General features: G+C 38.5%; 1 protein-coding gene across 1 annotated transcript in view; it reads left to right on the top strand.

The window, feature by feature from the left end:
- Exoc6b (exocyst complex component 6B) overlaps nt 1-23,795 on the top strand; it is a 369,762-nt gene that overhangs the window by 202,071 nt on the left and 143,896 nt on the right. The window contains exons 16-18 of the mRNA XM_051203059.1: nt 1,093-1,204; nt 6,814-6,948; nt 15,889-16,068. Of these exons, the coding sequence (XP_051059016.1) occupies nt 1,093-1,204; nt 6,814-6,948; nt 15,889-16,068 (427 nt within the window). The remainder of the gene's footprint in view (nt 1-1,092; nt 1,205-6,813; nt 6,949-15,888; nt 16,069-23,795) is intronic.

Genomic DNA, 23,795 nt, shown 5'->3' with positions numbered 1-23,795 from the left:
ACAAGGGGGAGCTCATGGACCCCTGTCTGATAGCTGGGAAACCATTATAGGACTGACCCAGACCCCCTGAACATGGGTGTTTTAGGAGGACTGGGCATTCTATGGGGCCTCTGGTAGTGAATCAGTATTTATTCCTATTATACAATTGGATTTTGGAGCCCATTCCACATAGATGGATACTCTCTCAGCCTAAGCCCTGCTCCAAATGATATGTCAGACTTTGAAGATCCCCCATGGAAGGCCTCACCCTCCCTGGGTAGCAGAAAGAGGATAGGATGGCAGTTGGGGGGGAGACAGGGAAGCAGAGGGAGAAGGAACTGGAATTGACATGTAAAACAAGCTTGTTGCAAATTTAAATAAAAAAATTATCAAATAAAGAAAGGAGACTAAAAATGATGAGTGATGAGGAAGATAAACCCAGTTAAGGAGGATGTAAACTATTTTTTTTGTTTTAATTTTGTCATAGGTGTGCGTGCGTGCGTGCGTGCATGTGTGTGTGTGTGTGTGTGTGTGTGTGTGGTGTGTGTTGGGTAAATGCATAAAAACGTAATTGATACTGTTCTTCAGAATGGTTGCTTTTCTGACACTGGAAATTAACCTGCGCTTCTTTTTAAATTTATTTACTTTTTATTTGCATTGGTATTTTGCCTGCATGTATGTCTGTCATGAGGTTGTCAGATCTCGCAGCTGGAGATAGTTGTTAACTGCTGTATGGGTATTAGGAGTTGAACCTGGATCATTTGGAAGAGCAGTCAGTGCTCTTAACCTCTGAGCATCTCTAGCCCCAGCCTGCACATCTTAATTATTTAAATGTGACAATACAATCTAGGCAGATTTCTGTAGATAATTTTTTTCTTTAATGAAGCAAAGTAAATGTCTACTAGAACAAAATCTGAAGGTATTTGGTAAAGTGCTTGGAATACTTTCTGGCACACAGATCACATTATATGTCACTGGTCCCTTTACTACCACTGCTGCCTCTGCTTCTGCTAAGCCAGCTACAACTCCTGCTGCTGTAAGAATTTCTGGCACCTGCTCATTCACCAAATCTAGTTATCCAGGCTGCAACTGAGTTCATGATTTACATTTCAGCTCCACTGAAGTTGATGACATGATCCGTAAGTCTACAAACCTGTTACTGACCAGGACTCTGAGCAACTCTCTGCAGAATGTCATTAAGAGAAAGAACATTGGCCTTACTGAGGTAAAGTAGCTCTTAGTGAAGGTGACCATGCTGGGTGTCCTCTGCATGCACTTTGCCTAATTTGTTAGTGATGCCAGCGGTATTGGCACTTGGGTCTCTTGGTCCATGTTAGATTTACTTGGCTTTTATTGTTTTGATGTCTTCTGGATATGATTGGTAATTACTCTATCACCATGTTACCTGTTTAGCAAAAGCATGGAGATTTGTGAATGAGGCCCAGGAGAGGAAGTAATAGCTTACAGTCTCTCCTAGTAAAGAGAGAAAGTCCTTTCACTTTTTTGCAGTAAAGGATAAACTGAAGGTTTGACTTACTGAAACCTAGTCATAAAACTAGAAAGTTATGAGCTTTCCTTTCCTTTGGAAATTTAGGGTTTCATGGTCATGTCTTACCTTGCTGTTCCCTGAAGGCAGTGTGCCCCAAGTGAGAGCTTAGGCTAAGGAAATTTTTTTCTTGAGGAGTTAATAGGCTGCAAACCATATGTTTCTTACAGCTCTAGCACAGATCCAGTGTCAGTTCCTCTAGAAATAATGAAGGGTTCTAATTGCGTAATGTCAAGAATGATGGTGGAATTCAGAAAATGATTAATGATACTATACTACACTACACTACATCACACTACACTATACTATACTAGTATTATGGCAACCTATACCAAAGACAACAGCAAACCAGATAGATGAGCACTGGCATGGAGTCTTTCTCTGTATTGAGATAAGGAACCCCCTGAGGTATGACACTGGCTGTGATGGGGCTACACTTACCACAGTTTTTAAAAGTTGGAAGTCCATGTAGCCATGTTTTAGGAGCTTCTCATTCTCCTGCATTTGTTTGTCATTGCTTGGAATAGAATTGTCATGGATTGACTGTCTGTGTCTGAAAATGGCCTATCTTATTTATTTATTTATTTATTTATTTACTTGCTTGCTTATTTGTTTGTTTGTTTGTTTAACCAGGGAAACTACAAACAAGGATAAGTGGGAGTAGGGGGTCAGAAGCTCTTCCGATGTTATTGGAGTGTATTGTTTCCTTTCTGAATGTCAGTTGGGAAAATCTGTACTTTGCCATCTCTATCTTTATAATATTTCTTCTCCCAGAATTAACCAATTTAATTATCTTGTGCCAACAGAGGTAAAGATTTTATGTTCTGGTTAGAAATGCTTTGTTGTTACAGAGCACTCAAGTGACAGAAACGTGTTGAAAATATGCACTTCAGCATCGTTTAAGACTCCATATGAGCTTTCCCTGTCAATCTGCTTTTCTTTCGTTGGGCTACATGATGCTGCTCCTCTCTTTCTCTATGCCCTGCCCCTATGCTCTCTTCCCCCAGCCTTCTTGCTGCTCTTATGCTCCGTTGCTTCTGCATGTTTCATACACCTTCTAGCTCTAGCTCCTGCTGGAACCTGCTGTCTCCAACTGCGTATGGTGCCTTCGTGAGTCAGCAGGTGCAGCTTTTCATGAGCTGCTTCTCAGTTGATGACTGTGCACATCCGCCTTTACCCAGTGCTTCTGCCTTGCTCAGCTGTGTGTTCTTGGGAAAGTTCTGAGCTTTATGTGTAAGCGGAGACAGTGGCATCACGTTTCATTGGATTATGTGAGCATTAAGTGAACATGCTAAGTATTTAGAGCAGTATTTTAGCCATAGAGAATATCAGTACATCACTGATTGCTACTACTAAGTATTTTGGGCATGGATATGCAAACACTGCTTGTCAGGTATAGTATAAAATGGATTTTTTTTTTAATTTGGACAAACTGAAAGATTAGAACAAGATGTCCTATTATGACATATCAAGTGTGTCTATATCAAGATGTATTCTCAGGAACTGAGCACATACTCTACGTGATGCTTTATTATGTATCTTATTATTTAGAATGCATTCACTGTGAGACAGCTGACCTGAACAAGGGGGAGCTTATGGACCCCCAGACTGATAGCTGGGAAACCAGTATTATACAGGCAGACCCCCTGGACCGTGGGTCTCAGTTTGAAGGCCTGGGCAGACTAATGGACCTCTGACAGTGGAACCAGGATGTATCCCTGGTGCATGAAAGGACTTTGGGAGCACATTCCCCATGGAGGGATTCTCCCTTAACCTAGAGGCGGGAGGGAGGGCCTAGCCCCTACTTCAAATGACTTGACAGATCTAGATGATCCCTCCTGGAAGGCATCACCCTGCCTGTGCGGTGGGAGGGAGGGTGGGTCAAAGGGCATGGGAGGGAGGGGGGAGAGGGATCTGGGATTGATATGTAAAATAAGAAAAAATAATAATAAATAAAAAAGAAACATAAAATAGAAAGCATTCACTGTATTTTTGTATCCATATTGATGTTAATATATCTGTTTTGAGTTAAAAGATGATGAACATGGGTAATTTTAAGTTCTATGTTGGTAATTACTTCAGCATAGGCTTTGAGATAACATTTGAAAAGGGTTTTCCTCTAAAAAAAAAAAAACTGAAATAAGCTTTGTTCTTTGCTCTGTCTGTTACTGAAACAATTAGAATAAAAAACTGGTCCTGACAGCCTCAGCAAGTGAGGCTCAGGTACACATCCTTATTGGGTTGGTCACAGGGACAGGTAGTAGTGAAAAGCAAAGAAAAGAGATGAATCTAGTGTCCATGTTGGAAAGAGGAGCGAGTGGGTCCAGTGACCTCCATGTTCATCCTGGCATGAGGGTTATGCATGTTTAAGAAGTCCTGGTCTGCATGTGGTCCTGCTCATCACTGACCCAGTATTGTCTGAGCTCCAGTCTCTGCTACAAGAAGTCTCCATCTAGGAGACAAGTTATCCCTCTGGCTGGCACCAACCTGTCTTCTCTAGCATGTCGTCACTGGGTGGTGGTGGGGGGGAGTTCTAGTTCTCTGAGGCCCATTATCTCAATAGTCTGATAGCCGAAAGCAAGGTACAAGTGTCTCCCTTTAAAGTATCTTTCCTCCTTTCGTGATGGGTACATTTCACAATAAATTAACTTAAAATACTGCCACTGGCCTGGCAGACGGGATGGTAATATAAGGAAGCAGACCCAGAGGTGTCTGTAGGTCATAGCTAACATCCAGACTTAGAGTTGTGATAATATTAGCCCCCGGCAGACCTGAAGCAACAGCTGCTGCTTTTGTTGCTGTTGTAATTTAGACAAATGACCAGATTGCTGTGTCCTGTTATGTCTCACACACCGTATACCTCCTACTCCAGTCACAGCAGCAGGGGCAGTGCTCATGTTAGTTATTGTAGGGTATTTTATATACTTAAGTCAGAAATTTGATTGAAACTTTGGAAATTTGAGCTAGCAGTTCAGTTATTTTGGTATTTTACTTGTTTCAGTCCTGGAGATGCATAAATTGAATAATGGATAAAGCTTTTTGAGCTGCGCAGAGATGAGAGGGAGATAAAATCCATTACAGTTTTAGGTTTATTCATTTTTGCAAATGAGACTAGTATTGCTATTGCTATTCAGTTTTTGTCTCCTTGCAGATTTATCAGTTGGGAGCCATTAAAAATATGTGTCTTCTTACTTTATAGTTTGGGTCAATCCTCTGGAAGTTTTGGGGTGGTGAATTCTCTGCTTCTGGAAGCAAGACAAAGCAAATATATTATAGTTGAGAACTAAAACCTGCTAGAAACATATGGCTGACATTATTTAAGATGATGGCCACCTTTCTTTCTGGAGTTTTCCAGAATCCAGTACCTGCTGTTCTGTCTTGAGTCTCATGAGGGGGTGCAGGAAGAGCTGGGACAGTGATCCCCACAGGGTGCTCTGGGCTGCAGGGTCTCCACAGGGTACTCTGTGTGTCCCATGCCAGCAAGGACAGATGGAAAACTTCTTGTTCCTAGTAGGATTTGTTAATTTATTTTCTTTGTGTGAAGGGTGTTTTGTTTGTTTGTTTGTTTGTTTGTTTTTAATGTAGATAAGACCTTGCTAAGTATCCCAGACTGGACTCAAACTCTTCTTATCGTGCTTTGTCTCCTGAAGTATTGTGATTAAAGTGACTTCTGTCATTTGGTTATAAGAGCTGCTGTTTTTCTTTGCTGGACTGCTGTCATAGGACTTTATATGAGTCATAATTAACATGTGATATGTTCATAATTCTGTGATCTTGAAGCAATGTCAAGGATAGTTTGAAATGTGAGTTGGGTTTAATGATACCATGGAAGCTGCTCAGACTTTGGTGATTGTCTGTATCTCAGGTTGCTTCATTTCATCCTTCAGTGCAGAGTTAGCCTCCAAAGCCTCTCCCTTGCAAGGGTCTGGAAAGCTGTCTTTCAGGAGAGATCATCAGGCCTTACTAACAGACAGTGTTCCCTCTGAAAATGACAGGAATGTGTTATAACCCTGGAATGTTTAAATAGTCTATTCTTTGCTTGGCAGTGAAACATAACGGGTGACTGACAGACTGCTGATGCTGTCATGGTGATCTCTTGTGTTGACAGATCTTTTTAAAGTCATGATAAATTACTGCTGTGCCCAGCATTGCCGCCTCCTTTTTCTTTCTTTCTTGTTTTTTTTTTTTTAACTGCCAAAATCCTGCAAAACAGAGCAATTTTCTCTTTGACTGCCACTGTTTTTTTTTTTAATTTCTATAGCATGACATGATTCCTCTTATTATTAGAATCTCTTTTGATGGACAGAATGTGTTTCTTATAGGTAATGCTGATTTTAAAATGGCAATCTCTAGTTCTCCAGTTTAACTCTGTTCCATTTATGTCCCTTATATCAAGACAGCCTTGCCACTAGCCGCCTTTCATCCTTCGTGGGGGACCCTTGGAGCCTAGTAGTTTTTGAGGGAGGGGTGCCACTTTCTTTAGTGGTATAGATACCAATAAATTGCCCGTGCTCCAGTAAATTTCCTCCTCCCACCTAAATTGGGTAAGCAGCTGTAATTAAACTTAGTGTGTCACAGGCAGACAGAAGACATGGAGACTTGTGGGGAAAAGGGCTCCTGTTACAGAAGGGGATGATCAGAATTGAAGGCCTGGAAATGCCTAAGATGTATTATATAACTGTGCAAAACTCAAATAATTTAAAGTTTTAAAAAGAGTGTTTTGATTTAGATGATCTAAATATGATTTTTTGCCCTTTGAAAGATCAACAGAATCAACAGAGTATAATGAATTGCTCATTTTAAGGGGTATGCATTTCTCCCAGAGTACTTTAATGTTGGGGTTTGGGAAGCAGATTGAGAATTGGGAAAACCGTCAAGATCAGGGCATTTGTCTTCTCTGCCTTATGTGTTCAGGTCCTTCTTCTTATAAACTAAGGTAGTTTGTTGTTTCTCACATTCTGTGTGTGCTACTTTTGAAACTTCTGTTGCCTTTTCAGTTATGCTTATTGTTTTACTGGCTGTTTATTCACTTGATTCATTTTGGAAACTATATTTCTTTTGTAGGGCCTCTTATTAAGAATAGCAGCTTTTGTCTTAGTTTAACATTAAAAAATAAAAATATATTTACTACATAGTGACAAGTGCTACTTGAAATCGGGAAGTACAAGATGCTCCAGAGGCCTGGGGAGTTTTCTTGGAGGGCTTTACCTGTAAGGTGGCCTGTGGAGCACCCTGGCCCTGTTGATCTCTCAGGTGAATGAGCATTGTATGTGCTTACTGTTTTCTAGCTTGTCCAGATTATCATCAATACAACACACTTGGAGAAGTCCTGTAAATACCTGGAGGAATTCATCACCAATATCACTAATGTACTTCCTGAGACGGTCCACACCACCAAGCTCTATGGCACCACAACTTTCAAGGTGAGAATTAGCATAGAGGGGATAGCATGAGCACAGTCCGTAGGCACAGTCTGGGCCATTTCACATGTGGTTTCATTTCTGCAAGATGATTTATGAGATGTCTTAGAATAAGGGAGAGTTTGGTTTGGTCTCCATTTTCCTAGACAATAAATTTAGGTTCAAGGGTGGTGTGTGTGTGTCTGTGTGTGCTCAGAATAACCACAGAATTTCAGGTACATCTTCTAGCTAGTGTGATTATAGCTGACACAGATATCAACTGTAATTCTGTATTTGGTAACTCTCTCTTTTTTTGTGTCTAACTTTTTAAATCTTAATTTAAGTCCTTACTCCAAATAGTCCTTTTTCTAATTAATTTTGCAAGGCTACAGCATTAGTTTTCACCAGCCTTAGTTAGATCAGAGTAAACACCACCTGTGTAAAACAGAAGAAAGTTTAGTGGTAGGTAAGTTTCTAGAGCATAGACACCTTCTCTTAGAAGAACCCTGAGTCTTAATAAAATCCTGTATATTACCATGTGAAATTTTTCATGGGTATTAATCAGAAATATGTTATAGTTTTGAACATTACAAAGAGTGAATTTGATATAAGGATGAATCTGAGTGGAGACCAGGCCTTGTTACATAGCTCTGGCTGGTATAGACCTGTGTATACCAAGCTGGCTTTGAACTCCCAGAAATTCACTTGTCTCTTCCTCCTGAGTAGCTGGGGTTAAAGGCTGGCACCACCACACTAGGCATGGTCTGAGTTTTATTGTTATATGATTGTTGTAGTTTTAAAACCTGTTATGTAAAACTCAAAAATCCAAAAATGATGACAATTAGATACATAGTAAAAGATTTTTAACTATGATCTATGTCCTCTGTTGTTTTCCTTTTCCTTTGAGAGGGGATACTTTGTAGGTATCTTCTCTCAAAAGTAGGCACAGAGTAGAAGTCAAAATCAACCCATTTAGTGATTACAGTGTATGAGAGAGGGACTTTTGGAAGATCTTAGCTATCCTCTATTATTAGAAAGACGTGCAATGTTGAACGTGACCCAGTCCTTACATTTCTATGATAGCAACTGAGTGAGGCGTTCACAAGGTGACCCTGGCATTCTTCCCATTACCAATAAGGTTATTCAGACAGTTTCATTATTAATAATCCTAAGTTCATGCCATTCCTTCCATATTGCTCAGTAATGTCTGATTACAACAGTAACGATACCCATTGGGCAGTTTGTGTGATAGACCACTAATCTATGCAGCATTCTCCCAAAACTTAGATCATTTCTATATCACTCACGTTTTGACAAGTAAATGATAGTGTTGTCACATATATTGTTTAGGGAACAATGGCATGGTAGTAACTTTGCACAAATTCAGTACCAGCTCTGTTTTTGTTTTGTTTTGTTTTTTATGTTGAATAGTTTTAGTCTGCTATTGGTTGAATTCAGAGATGAGAAACCTACAGACACAATGCACTGATGACATATTAATACTGATGCATTTTTAGTGAAGATTTATCTAATAAGGAGGCCCTCAGAATGGAATGAAAATGGATACGAGCTCTCAGAGGTTCAGAGCTATCCAGGAATTTTAGTAGGAATCAAAATTATTCTTACATGGGATTATTCTTAGAGTGTGGATAGAGACTTTATTGTAAAAGTTCCTTTTTGTTTGACTAGGAAAGCCAAAATATTTCTTCAAAGGAGTCACTATATCATTCAGTGTTAGGCCGGGAATACTTTGTTAATGAATAACAATATAAGACTCAGTAGACTGTCTTCCAGATGGAGAATATGCTGAGTCTACTAATACTCTCCTCGGGCTGTCTCATTTATAAAATTTCAGTGACTTTTCAAATTATGTTCTGAAATCTGTTTAAAGGATGCTTGGTACTGTGTTTTCCTGGGTTTTAGAAAGTTTTTCATTTGTTTTTGAGATAGAGTTTCACATACTAGCCCAGGCCATCCAAGAACTCACTGTGTAATCCGGGCTGGCCTCAAAGTGTAAGTAATTCCCCCATGTCAACCTTCTGAGTGCTGGGAATACATACATGAGTCCCCATGCCTAACTTGCTCCAGTATTAGAATGTTGAGGGGAATGAGGGGAAGGTAGGAAGCTGTTGGAGCTGAGCAGCCAGTTAAATGCTGAGCTGATGAGTAGTGCAGGGACATTACAGGTCATACTACAGCACTTTGATGGGAAACATTGATTGCTTAAAGCATGCTGAAAGATTGTTTTTACCAGAGCTGTTTCAGGCAAGCCAACCCAGAAGTCAGTGTAAACATGGCAGCGAAAAAGCTCCATGTTATGTGTTTTCCTAAGCTACTGCTGCTTCCTGAAACCTTTCCCTTGCAGATGGAAACCTTTATGCTGGAAAAGAGGCAGACACAATCAGAAGGTCTTCAAGGTGTTTTCTGGCAGAGCTCCTCTTGTTTCTTCTACTATGAGTGACATAATACAGCTGGCACACTTGACTTTTCCCTGCCCATAAGGTTCTCCTGTCGGCTTTCAAACAGAGACAGTAGCTACTTACTAATTCACTTTATCATAAGTACTGTTTATATACTTATTGTGTGACAATCTGGTATATTTTGTAAGAGAGAAAAAGTCTGTTGACTCAGCTTCTTTGAGTCACAGGGAACACAGATACTGTTAACTTCCTTAAAGAGCTGTAAAAAGTACTAGAATAAACACATTAGATGCCTTCAGTCTGTTGTCTATCTAACAGATTTTAATAAAGCATCTGGTGTGCTTCTGGTATTATACTCCTGAACAAAATAAGTGTCTATTTTGTGGAACTTATATTCTAAAGAACTGATAGCTGGTGGCTATCTGGGCATTGGGCAGGGGGTGATGACCTGAAACCATATTCAAACCCAGAACCATTTAGATTTCTATAGGTGTGCATTCCCACTGAAGGGAATAGTAAGGCAGTGTGTTCTGGCATATTCAGAGATGGTAAGGGGTCTATTTAGCAGTGTTGTAGCAATCACTAGTGAAAGTGTGAAGAGTTCTGTGGTAAAAGGCCATTTGATTTCTAGTGCTATAGGACATAATAAATATTATAATTTTTATTCTGAAGTTTGGTGTGGAGTTTCTGCATTGGGATTGTGGTGATCTGACTTATCTTTGAATATAATAATGGTTGTCGTGACATTCTAAATTAATAAGCGTGGAAGATGTTAGTTCAGATTGGATGCATTTGAAATAGTTCAAGTGAACAATAATGTTCATGTGGAATGGTAGAAGTGGAAAAATATTTTGAAGAGAGAAATGGCAGATTTTTAGCAACTTTTTTTAGTAAAAAAAATTTAGGTAATTCCAATATTTATTTTTATAAATTTTATTTAAATTAGAAACAATCTTATTTTACATATCAATCCCAGTTAGCCTCTCCCTCCCATCCTCCCATTCCCCCCACCAACCCCCACATCCAATCCCCCATCCACTCCCTAGGAAGGGTGAGGCCTTCCATGAGGGATCATTAAAATATATCAAGTCATTTGGGGCAGGGTCTAGGCCCTTCCTTGTATCTCTAGGCTAAGAGAGTATCCCTCCATGGGGAATAGGCTCCCAAAGTCCATTCATGCACTAAGGACACATCCTGGTTCCACTGCCAGAGGCCCCATGGACTGCCCAGTCCTCCTAGCTAACACCCACCGTCAGTTCAGGGGGCCTGGTTTGGTCCTATATTGGTTCCCCAGCTATTAGACTGGGGTCTATGATTTCCCACTTGCTCAGGTCAGCTATTTCTGTGTGTTTTCCCACCATGGTCTTGACCCCTTAGTTTGTCACTCCTCCCTATCTACAATTGTTTTCCAGGAGTTAGACTCAGTGCTTACTGTGAATCTCTGCTTCTGCTTCCATCAGCTACTGGATGAAGGCTCTAGGATGGCATTTAAGGTTGTCATCATTCTTACTATATGGAAAGGACATTTAAGGTAGCCTCTCCACTATTACTTAGATTCCTAGTTGAGGTCATTCTTGATGTGTCTCTTTTTCGTGCTCTCCTCTATTCATTTCCTGTCACAATCTTCCTGATCCTTCATGTTCTCCTCCCCCTCCTCTTTCTCATACCTCCCTCTCCCCTCCCCCCAAGCTCCCAATGTGTTCAGGGGCTTTTGTCCCTTTCCTCTTCACCGAGGGACCTTGTATATGTCTCTCTTATGGTCCTCCTCGTTTCCTAGCTTCTCTGGAGGTGTGGATTGTAGTCTAATAAAACTTTGCTCCATGTCTAATATCCATATATGAGTGAGTATATACCATGTTTCCTTTCTGTGACCGAGTTATCTCACTTAGGATGGGTTCTTCTAGTTCCATCCATTTGCCTTCAGATTTCAAGATTCCATTGTGTTTTTCTGCTGAGTAGTACTCCACTATGTAAATGTACTACATTTTCTGTATCCATTCTTTGGTTGAGGGGCATCTGGGTTGCTTCCAGGTTCTGGCTATTACAAATAATACTGCTATGAACATAGTTGAACAGATGTCCTTGTTGTATGAATGTGTATCCTTTGGGTATATGCCTAAGAGTGGAATTGATGGATCTTGTGGTAGACTGATTCCCATTTTCCAGAGGAACTGCCATACTCATTTCCAAGTGGCTATGCAAGTTTCCACTCCCACCAGCAATGGAGGATTGTTCCCCTTTCTTCACATCCTCTCCAGCATAAACTGCCAATGGTGTTTTTCATGTTAGCCATTCAGATGGGTATAAGATGGTATCTCAGAGTTGCTTTGATTTGTATTTCCCTGATGGCTAAGGATGTTGAACACTTTCTTAAGTGTCTTTCAGCCTTTTTAGATTCCTCTATTGAGAATTCTCTGTTTAATTCTGTACCCCACTTTTTGATTCAATTATTTGGTGTTTTGGTGACTAGCTTCTTGTGTTCTTTGTATATGTTGGAAATCAGCCCTCTGTCAGATGTGGAGTTGGTGAGTATCCTTTCCCATTCTGTAGGGAGCAGTTTTGTCTTGTTGACTGTGTCTTTTGCCTTACAGAAGCTTCTCAGTTTCAGGAGGTCACATTTATTAACTGTCGATCTCAGTGTCTATGCTACTGGTGTTATGTTCAGGAAGAGAAGTGGTCCCCTGTGCCAATTAATTCAAGGGTGCTTCCCACTTTCTCTTCTAAGAGGTTCAGTGTGGCTGGATTTATGTTAAGGTCTTTGATTTGGACTTAAGTTTTGTGCACGGCGATAGATATGCATCTATCTGCAGTCTTCTACACACCAGCATCCAGTTATGCCAGCACTATTGTTGAAGATGCTTTCTTTTTTTCCATTGTATAAATTTAGCTTCTTTGTCAAAAATCAGGTGCTCATAGGTATATGGGTTAATATTAGGGTCTTTAATTCGATTCAGTTGGTCTACCTGTCTGTGTCTGTTTTTTATGCCAATACCAAACTGTTTTCATTACTACAGCTCTATAGTAGAGTTTGAAGACAGGGAAAGTTCCTTTATTATACAGAATTGTTTTGGCTTTCCTGTTTTGTTTATTTTTTTTTCCATATGAAATTGAGTATTGTCCTTTCAAGGTCTGTGAAGAATTTTGCTTAGATTTTGATGGAGATTGCATTGAATCTCTAGAATGCTTTTTTTAAGGTTGCCATTTTTACTATGTTGATCCTACCTATCCCAGAGCATGGGAAATCTTTTCATTTTCTGGTATCTTCTTTAATTTCTTTCTTTAACAACTCAAAGTTCTTGTCACACAGCTCTTTCATCTGTTTGGTTAGAGTTACCCCAAGTTATTTTATGTTGTTTGTGGCTATCATAAAGGGTGAAGTTTCTCTGATTTCTTTCTCAGCTGAGTAACTGACATTGATAGGGAGTGTTGTCCTGCATGAAAAGAACACACAGAACATTGACCGGGACAGACAGGGTTCAAGACCCTCAAACACCCTCTTTTACCACTCTCTCCAGCATCTAACATCACATGACAAGGAAGCTGTGTGGAGAGCAAAGGAAGAAGTAGAACCCTTTGTTTCTAAATAATAGGAGTGTGTATAGAAAGCCCTAAGGAAATAACAGAATAGTGAAAAAACTGATTACATTAAGGTTCAGGATGCAGTTTGGAGTAAAAGTCAGTCTTTTTTGATATTAGTAGTGATCAACTAGAGTTTGAAGTTTGAAAAACAACAACCACAAATTCTATTTATGTTAGTAACTAGAAGTAAAACAAAAATTCTTAATCTATGTGCAGTTCCTATATGATAGAAATTACAAAACTCTGATGAAAGAAACCAGAGATCTATTTTTTATTTTTATGAGTGTAAGGACAATGTTATCAGTCTTGGTTTTTCCTAACCAAGTGTATGTTTGCTGCACCCTCTTTCAGCATTTCAGCAAATTGTTTTGTGGATGTTTAGAGGAATTTTGGAAAGGCAAAATGCAGAGAATGGCAACAAATCTTAAAAAGTACAGGTAGAGAATTGAGTACTTGAGTTCATGCCTTACCATAAATGAAGGCACAGAAATGAGATGGTATAACATTGGCAAGAAAATGGTCAAATAGATGAATAAAGTGGACTGTTTACCCTAAAGCTTTGCGTGTGCATATGTATTCAACATATTTTAGAAAGAGTAAAAGCAATAGAGAGAGAGTGGAGTGGAATTTCCTTTCAACAAAAGATACTGGGCATCTGTGAAAACAGCAAAAGCTACAAGAATCCCAGATGCATGCCTTATATCTGTCTAACATAAACAGAAAATGTAAAGTTAAAATAAAGTGCATAATACTACATCCCTTTGCAGATAGCTGAAGAAGAAAAGTAGGTGATTCTGAATTTGGCAGTGCTATTTTTTTTTTTTTTTTTGAATACAAAGGTAAAGTTTAGCCATTAGGGAAAACAGTGTGGAAGGTCTTAAAAAATTGAAAGTAGAAATTCTGTATGATTTAGTAATTCTGCTACATGTTCTTACATAGCTGGTCACTATAATCAAGATAGGGAGTCAATCTACAATCAATCAGTGGATATATAGAAAAGGAAATGTGTTGTAGAAACACAATTGAATACTGTATATTGCCTTATGAAAAAAGGCATTTTTGGTCATTTGTAGCATCTTGGATAATTGCTTAAGATATTATGCTAAGTGAAATTAACATAGGGAAACAAGTATTGCATGATTTTACTTCCATATTGAATCTAAAAATGTTGAACTCACATAAGTAAAGCAGAGCACGGCTATTTTTGTCAATGCACACAACATTTTTGAAGCAATTCAATAGTCATTCTTCAGCAGATAGCTATAGTTAATAAGTGCATTGTGTCTTGAAAATTTCTGGTAGGATCTGTTGAAAAATTTTTCCTCACAGAAACTAACAAATATTTGAGGCAATGAATGCTATTTTGAGCTTTATTTGTGTATGTCAATTAGTTCATTATGTTATTGCATTTATTATGGCATTTACAATATTTACACATTCAAAATACCTAGTTGAACATGACAAATACCTATGATTTTGTCAGTTAATAAATTTGAAAGCATTTTTCATGTAAATAAATACTATCTTTGGTTGTACTATAAAGTCAAAAGTCACGCAAAATTTAAATAAGAGAAAATATAGAAAAGGATAATAAGTTAGACACATTTAACTATTGGAAGTTGCAGAACTCTGTTTCTGACTGTGAAAGAAAGATTCCAGTTATGCATTCTAGATTTCTGCCTTGCTCTGAAAAGAACAGGTTAAGAGTGTGGAAAATTCCAAGTCCAGATCTCAGTCTTTTACTTTCTTGTTTGTTTGTTTTGTTTTTTCGAGACAGGGTTTCTCTGTGGGTTTGGTGGCTGTCCTGGAACTAGCTCTTGTAGACCAGGCTGGTCTCAAACTCAGAGAGATCTGCGTGTCTCTGCCTCCCCAGTACTGGGATTAAAGTTGTGTGCCACCAATGCCTGGCTATCAGTCTTATACTTTCAACATTTCTGAGGGGCAGAGGTGCCCATGAGGTAGAATATATTTAGGATATATCTGTGTTGATACAGACAAGGAAACCATAGAAACTAATTAAATCATCTAGAGAAATTGAGAAGATCTGAGACTAGAGTGAATACAATCTATGGGTGAGCCATACAGTGAACGCAATGGGAGGTAGACTGTTAGATAGATTGTTTAACAGAAATTAAGCAACCTCATACTGAAAGATGAATATCAGATGTGATAGCAAGATGTTCATGGCATTCTTCATATTATAATCCTGATTGTTCTGTCCATAATGCATATTAATTTATCCTGATAATACCTTTCCTAGAAAAATAAGTCCAACAATATTTATTAGGTAGTGTGCAACGTGAATCGCCTACGTAGCTTAACACAAACTTATGGGATCTAGGAACTCTTTGGTGCTGTTTTAGCATCTTTTTAGGACTGTGCTACATAGAAAAAAATCTTATGGAACAAGTACGTAAGCCCTTGAAAGAGCATTATGATGCCGAAAGTACAGGACAGATAGTAGATGAAGTTGTTCCATAGGCGTATTTACAAGCAGCTGAAAGAACCAGAGCTTGGAGGCAACTTGGGAATGTGGAAACGAGCTTTTTGTTTGTTTGTTTGTTTTGTTTTTTTCTTTGAGTCATACAAAGAGTCAAAATGGAATCTATTTCTGAGAGTAAATTTACTTTTGACAGAAATGAGAAAATAAAAGGAAATAGATTGTAGGGGGGGTGTATGTGAGTACATTTTCCTCATTTAGTGAAGGAAAAGAATAGCTGTTCTTGTAGATTATTTAACCCTGCCCTGAGAAAGAGAAGGGAAACAGTGAATACATATGAAAATTGATTAGAAAAAGTTCCTTTGGGCTTTGAGGAAGAGAAGTGTTCCTGAAAGCTCATGTTATTTAACACTCTAGGTGTTTTCCTAAGTGAGTATAGACACGTGGTAGCTCCATCACATACATGTTTGCCTTTTACAATGTACACATCTGGGTGTGTTTTTACATTTAAATATTATTTCACAGGATGCTAGACATGCAGCTGAAGAAGAGATATATACAAACTTAAATCAGAAGATTGACCAGTTTCTGCAGCTGGCTGACTACGACTGGATGACAGGGGACCTAGACAACAAGGCTAGTGATTACCTCGTTGACCTCATTGCCTTCCTTCGGAGCACATTTGCTGTATTCACGCACCTTCCTGTAAGTGATATCTGCTTCCATTTTGCCCCTCAAAACAGGAAAAGAGTACCTTAAACCATCTTTGCAAAAGGGTTTCATTTCTCATTTAAGTTGCTAGGGGCCTCTTTAATGTCTAAGAGCTCTTAGTAGGTACAAAACTCCACAAAGCGATTTTCAGGCCTCCCATGTAATTTATTTTCAAAGAGGTGGAGCTCTGAGTTTGATGCTAGCCTGGTCTACAGAGTGAATTTCAGGACAGCCAGGGCTACATAGAGAAATCCTGTCTTGAAAAACCAGGAAAGGAAGAAAGCGAAAGGAAGGAAAGAAGTGAGAAAAAGGAAGGGAACTAGGGAGGGAGGGAGATGGATAAAGTACCCTGATTTTGTTTTCTGTCTGCTGTCAGTGTGTATGTGTATGACTCACTGAAAAATCTGCTCCAACTGTAGTGTTTTGTGTGTGTTCACATGCAGTGCTGCTTTCCCTGGCTTGTTCCTGCCTCTTAATCGAAAGTTAGTTTCAATTCTTCCCATTGGAAGAAACAATTCTCAAACTCATATTTCCCTCTTCATTCTGTTTAACTTTATGAACTACTGACACTTCCAGACTTACCAAATAATTATCCACTGAGGAATCATCACTGCCTTTTGTTGAGAATCTTCTTTATGACTTTTTAGACTTTCCCAACTGGGAGTCAGGGAGATGGATCAGCAGGTAAAGCACTTGCTATGCAGGGTAAGGACCAAGTGTAAGCGTTCCAGTCTCTAGAACCCATTAACCTCTGTTGCTGATGCCCAGTTATAGAGACCGTGAATCTCTGAGGCAAGCTCGCTCATTAGAATGGCCAAAGTGGTGAGTACTGGCATCAGTGAGAGGCACTGAGGTTCATATATGGCATCAACTTTCGACTTACACATGCATACTTACACATGTACATGTACACGTGTCCACACATATTCAAACATACATACCACTCACACATACCTATGTAAAAAAAGAAAAAAGGAAAAGAAAATCCCCGGTGGTGCCTCATATTCTCTTTGTGTTTAACCAAGATACTCCTATCAAACCAAAGCAGTGTTGCTTGTCTACCATATCCAGAGCTCTGCTACTCTGAGCCTTTGACCATGTCGTTATCGTCTGCTTCTACTGATGCTGCCCTATAACATACATTCCATTTACATCCATCAAATCTCACTTCAAAGCATATACTTTGAGACATTTTCTAGCTTAAACCATTACCCAGATGGGACATCTCCCCTCTTAGGCACTTCTGTGTTGGGCAGATGTGTTAGCTGTGTCTGAGTCAGGGAGAGAAAGGGTGGCAATTAGAAAGTGGAGGTTGTGCTTCCGCTGCTTTTCAGCTCTCAGTCATTCCAGGGCTGGAAGCAGAAGCCTCCCCACTAGAACAATGTGGCTAAATAAGTATAAGTGATGGCAGTTGTAACAGGGAATGTGCTTTGCAAGGGACAGGGGCAGGATTTAAATAGCTTGGTTTGATGGTAAATATCCCTCTATACCATCTTACTGATTATTAGTGCTGGTGATAAGACCTGGTGTTGATCATCAGTGTCTATGGATAGCAGTACTTTACATTAATGGTACATGTTTTTGTGAATTTTATTTGCTATAAATTATATGGCTTTTGCTAAGGGATTAAAAACTATTTTTGGGTCTTACATATCATTAAAAGTAATTTGATTATTAAAAAGAAAAATCGTAAGTTACTATGCTGAGATAAAGAAAAAACCCAAAACATTGGGTAAAAATTCTAATTTCTGCCTTTTATATTTTGTGGTGTTTCTTCAAACAGGAAACATTTTTCAAATGACAAATTTTTACTGGTAAAATGCCTTCCATTTAGATATAACTTTATAATATTCAAACTCTGTGTCCCTTACATTATTTCATATGGCTTCTTAAATCAACCTGTGTGATAAATGGGCAGTAGATATTTTCTCTATTTGTCAAATGGAGAAAGTAAAGCCTAAAGTGATTTTGCCCAGGTCCAAGAAGTAACCGGAAGTAACCGGTATCTTGCATAATGGTAACTACCTACCATTTGAGAATATTCTAGACACCAAGTCTTCCATGAAGGTGCTCTTCATGTCTCTCTGTGTACAACCTTGCCGCTATCTATGAGGAACACTAAGCTATGCTGAACAGAGCCATAATTTAAATGCCTTGTCTCTGTAGGATTCCTTGGGTTTCTATTTAATATCAGTATATAAAATTTTAGTCATTATGACCCAAACATTTCCCAGTAGAAAAAAAATAAATTATAGTAATGCCACAATAAAGTAGAAAGTTAATAGTAGAAAGTTAATCAAGCAATGGGAAGATTAAGAGTAAGTGTGTGTGTTGCTTGTTAGTGAGTTACTTATTTCTAACTGTTGTAACTCTCTATCTGACACATTATGTGGAAAGTCATCTGGCAATAATGATTGTCGAAGTGCATCCATTCCCTATGGCTTTTCATGGAACAAAATAGGAAAAGTTCCAGGGTCCTCATGAGACAGTCAGGCCTCACAGCCTTGAGGATACAATAACATTTTTCTTCAGATTAATTACATGGGTAGGACGAATGTCCAAAGAATTTTCTTTTCTTTGATGGGGAGAAATACCAGATTTGCTAATGATATCTCTGCCTACCAAGAAGTTGATTTATGTTTCCTGTTTCTGCACTTTAACCTTTAAGTTATTTGAACTACCTAGAGTACATTGAACAACAGATTAGCTCCTTGTCAGTGTGATGCTAGGCTTCCAAGTTTAGTCACTTAAATCCCTTAGAGAGTTTGTGTTTCTTTACAGAGGCTTCTGTGTATTGGTCTATTACTTAGCAGTTTTTCCCCAAGAAAACTCCTGTTACCAGCAGTTGTTTCTGCTGTTTCTGGTAGTATACACCCAGTAGACTTCGGCCTCTTTAATGATACCAACTTTTGAATCATACTCTTTCCTTATAATTCATTTAAAAGAATCTGTCTGATATGAAATAGAAAGTCTACTCTAATCCTGACTTTGGTGATGGGATAAAACAGAAAATGAACAGAACATGGAGTTTTCAGGAGTAGAACCCTGTAGCTGTACCGTTATTAGACAAGCAGCTTCATTGAGCAGGTCCAGGGAGTACGCCATAGGTGAGATAAACTCAGTCATGTTAGTATCACTGTGACTGATTGAAGCACTGGGGTTCTCCTCGCCATGCTGAGGGGCCAGGGCTCTGGGTGTTATTTGAGGACAACACAGTAGAGTCAACATTACTGATAAAAGCAAAACAATTAAAAACTCAGTGTAGTAATAGGCACATAGGTCCATAAACTACAACACTGTTAAACTAAATACTATACATTTGCGAATATTCTTTTTTGACTTTTACATTATATCTTTGGAAAAGCAGAACAAGATTTTATAAATGGATTACAAGTATGTGAGATCCATCAATGTGTATTATAGTTGGAAAATCTCTATATGAAGCATGAAAAGGGTAAACAATTGTGTTTCTGGCATGGTATATTTTCTTCAAAACTGTAAGTGTGTGTGCATGTGTGCATGAGTGCATGCGCGCCTGCCTCCCTCTGTGTGTGTGTGTGTGTGTGTGTGTGTGTGTGTGTGTGTGTGTGTGTATTTGTTTGTGTTTGTTTTGAGACAGGACCTCACTGTGTCATCCTGGCAGGTTCAACTTGCAGATATCTACCTGCCTCTGTTGAAATGCACCACCATACCTGGTTTATATTATTTTCCTTCTTAGAATTAAAATATTTACACATTCATATTTTTTAAAAGTTACAGATTTTGATAGACCCTCTCATTTCATATGTTCTTGTATTCATACATTATTTGAGTGAGAAGGGGAAAGTACCTACATTTTTACCTTTCCAGGCTCCAGGATCCTTTATTTAGCCCATTACTGTCTACAGAGTAGATTGTTGTTGACATAACAGGCTTAGGGAGAGACAGATAAAATATTGGTTAAGATAATGTAAACAATGTATGTGAAAATAGGATTCAGAGAGTTTTTCCAGTTCCTATGGATGCAAAGACCATTCTCTTTTCATATGGCAGACAAATTGCTTTTCACTAAAATTTAAAAGCCTGAAAGATGTGATGTGGGTTGAGGTTTCCTACCAGATTCCTAGAGGAGGGGCTTAGAAATCTGATCTGTTGTGCAGTAACTGACAGCTGAGGTATGTGGTGATTGCGGTGATGCCTTGGAAGGGTTTTAATCATTGTCACCCTTCCAGTGTAACTCCCAGCCATTCTACCTGGGTCTCTCACAGCCTCTTCAGACAGCAGTGACTTCAGCAGAGTGTATCTGTTTGCCCCTTGCAGAAATTCTATGCATACGTGGTGTGGGCCTGCTCTTTCTCCTTAGGATCGCTTCTTACCTCCTCTTACAACTTTTCCTGTTTTTAAAATAGAATTCAAGTCTCATTTCCTCTATAAAGTCTTTCCCCACCTCTACCTCTCTTCTTTATAATTCATATATACTTCAGTGGGTGAGTCTAATGTTTTCTTCACTGCTGGAAACAATATATTTTTTTCTTCTAATAATTACCAGTTACAAATTCTTTGAGAAACTATGTCTAGACTTTTTAACTTAGCCAACATAGAGTAGGTACCCAACAAATGTCATGAGATTGGATGTCTTTTTACTGGGAATACAGACTTTCATCATTTGACATTTTCTGTTTTTTTTTTTTTTTTTTTTTTTTTTTTTTTTTTTTTGTCAATTTATTTTGCCCTGCAATTTCATTTCAATGAGAAGAGACTGGGCAAACACTGAAAGGTACTACAGGCTCTCATGGAATAAAATCTTGCTGCTGGGAATAATGCCATTCTAAACCCATGGTTTTGCTTCTTTGACAAGAATGGGAGTGATCGGGTTTGCTCTAGGATGGCAGTGCACTTACATATGCCACAGTTATGTAACAGATTTGACACATGCCACTGTTCACCAGTACTGCCAAAGTTCATAGTTAGTTCTAATGTGATTTAGTAAGAATTTTAACTTATCCAAACATGTAAGGTAGACCATTAGAAATCAGCACAGCGTATACTTTCTCCTGTGGTCTCCTTTCTTGAATTAACAGGTGAGGGCTCTTTATACTTCAGCTCTTGTTTGTTCATTGGCGTCGAAACACTTTCTAGGAAAAAACTACCAAGAAAGGTAGATAAACAAGGCAATTTTTGTCATGTGGTCATCCCTGAAGGTATGATATCATATTTTAAGAAGAGTTTGTGTGAGGACATCTACTTGCTGCTTTTATGAAATGTAGGATTGATTGCCTTTATAGGATTCTTGTAATTGAACGATTTGTTATCTGTAACTGTTTTAAAATGGTGAGGGAAAAAACCGAGGAAGTTTTATATCATGTTTACTTGCCTGTGTTTTGTTGTACTGGTTTTGTTGTACTGAAATACATTTTTTTTTTTTAGTTTCCTTTAACTATTGTGTATCTGGATTAGTCCTATGGAATATAGTTTTGGTATCAAGAGGTGATAGGACTTTCAAATGGGATGAGTCCTTGAACAGACAAGTAGACTCTAGTTCCACCTCTCAGGAAATTTACTGTAAGCCCTTTAAACATGTGCCTCCTTTCATGCTTTCTTCCTAGATATGAGCATAGATTCCCATTGGAATGTGCACCATCCAAGGGGATTTTTGTTTTGTTTTGTTTTTATCCCCAAGACAATACTGTTGCTGCTATGTTGACCAACGGTGTAAAATTTTCTTTTTACATATCTTTTATGACCCGTGTAGTTAGTTGTAGTTGAGTTCCCTCCCCCCCAAAAAAAAATGTGGGGTCATTTTGTTTTTGCTTTAACAAAAGTTGTTTTGTGTGTGTGTGTGTGTGTGTGTGTATGTACACATGAATGTAGGTGTCCATGGAGGTCAGAGGCATTGGATCTCTGGAACTGGAATTCCAGGTAGTCATAAGCCATCTGACATGGGTGCTGGGAACCAAACTTAGGTTCTCTTCAAGAGCAGTAAGGACTCTTGACCCCTGAACTACCCCCATCCCAATTTACTGTTAAAACAGTCTGTCTGTTCCTTATAAAATAATCTTAAGCAAAACTTATGTCTTTCAAAAATTAGAAAGGTGACTGAAAATGAACAAATTATAAGTGTATATTCTGGTAAGTTTTTACAGATAGCTGGTGACCAGCACCCCATGTCAAGGGCCAGAGCATCACTAGTTTCCTGGAAGACCCTATAACAAGCTCATTTAACCATCTCTTCCAGTACACAAATGTCCTGTTAAGGAAAAAACATCCCCGCTTGGAAATCTTTCTTTCCTGTCTGTTTGTAATTTAAGATATTAAGTACAGAACAGTTGGTAGCACTGAAATTCCTATAAACAGTAGTCATTGGAGCTACCCTTTGAGGTCCCTGAGAGTGTGTACAGATGGATGAGCATTTTGCTATTGATTAACTATATACTGATGTACTTCTTTTTAAAAATTGATACCATTTGTGGTGGTTGGAATGAGAATAACCCCATAGGTATAGTTGTATCGTTGTTCTACAGTAGGTAGAAAGGCCTTATGGGAGGAAATATGTCCCTGAGGGAAACCTTTGAGGTTTCCAAAGCTACTAGCCATTCCCCGTGTTCTCTGTCTCCTGCTTGCGAATCAAAATATGAACTCTTAGCTCTTCTGGGTGCCATGTTTTTGCTCTGCCATTGTGGACTCTAACCCAGTGAAACTATAAGCCAAATTAATTGCTTTCATTATAAGCTGCCTTCATCATGGTGTTTTGTCACAGCAGTAGAAAAGTAACTGAAACACACTTCATGTTTCTATATGAGACCATTACATATCCCTGACACTTCATTTCTCCTAATGTGACTTACTTGCTTTTCAATAAAACTGATTTAATTTTAATATAATTTTCAGCCCAAAATGTTTTGGCACCAGAGAGATGATTAAGAGGACAAAAGTAATTACCTTACAATCCTGAAAATGCTAATTTGACCTCCAGAACCCATGTAAAGGTCAAAGGAGACAACCATCTCCACAAAGTTGTCTTCTGACCACCATGTGCACTCTTATACACACACCACACACGCACATACACACACACAAAATAAAAATATTTTAGTCATCTCATATCTATGTCCTTTATCTGCTCTTACCTTTTGCATAAAAACAGGGATAATACATGCAAAATGATTTATGATCACTTGACAGAAAATGTCCCTAATCTAACCATCAAATACAAATATCAGGATAAGCGACTTCCATCTTATGTTTTAGAAACTTTATTAGAAATTAGCAGTCTCATAAAGAACCAAACAAATCATAAAGGTAACTTGTTTGCCTGTCTCAAAGCAATTATATTGATACATTACAGTAAAACACTCTCAGTTCACCATAAAATAAAAATATTACTACCACAAATTGCTAAGGTCTATTATTTATATCCTTTGGATTTCCTTTTCATAAATTTTATTTGAAAGCATCAGAAATTTAAATAATTATAGGAATTTGAGTACTCTAGAAATGATGTCTTACTGAGCTGATCATGTTCCTGAAATGTCTTTGGAAAGAATGTGAAGAGCCCAGAACACCTGTACCCTTCAGCCCCAATGTATCTCAATGTGTTCTCTATACATTTACTGAGGTCTTATATGGGAGGGTCAAATCCTAGTGTCTGAGCCAGCTTTTCCGTGAGTTTAAAAGATACATGGGAATTTACCAATATAATATAAATATACAAAAGACATCTACTTCCCTTTATAACAGAAAGT

This window comes from Phodopus roborovskii, unplaced genomic scaffold (genome assembly GCF_943737965.1).
Source record: "Phodopus roborovskii unplaced genomic scaffold, PHOROB, whole genome shotgun sequence".
Taxonomy (NCBI): Eukaryota; Metazoa; Chordata; class Mammalia; order Rodentia; family Cricetidae; genus Phodopus; species Phodopus roborovskii.
Note: the sequence above shows the minus strand (reverse complement) of the source record. Positions and strands in the feature narration are given on the sequence as shown.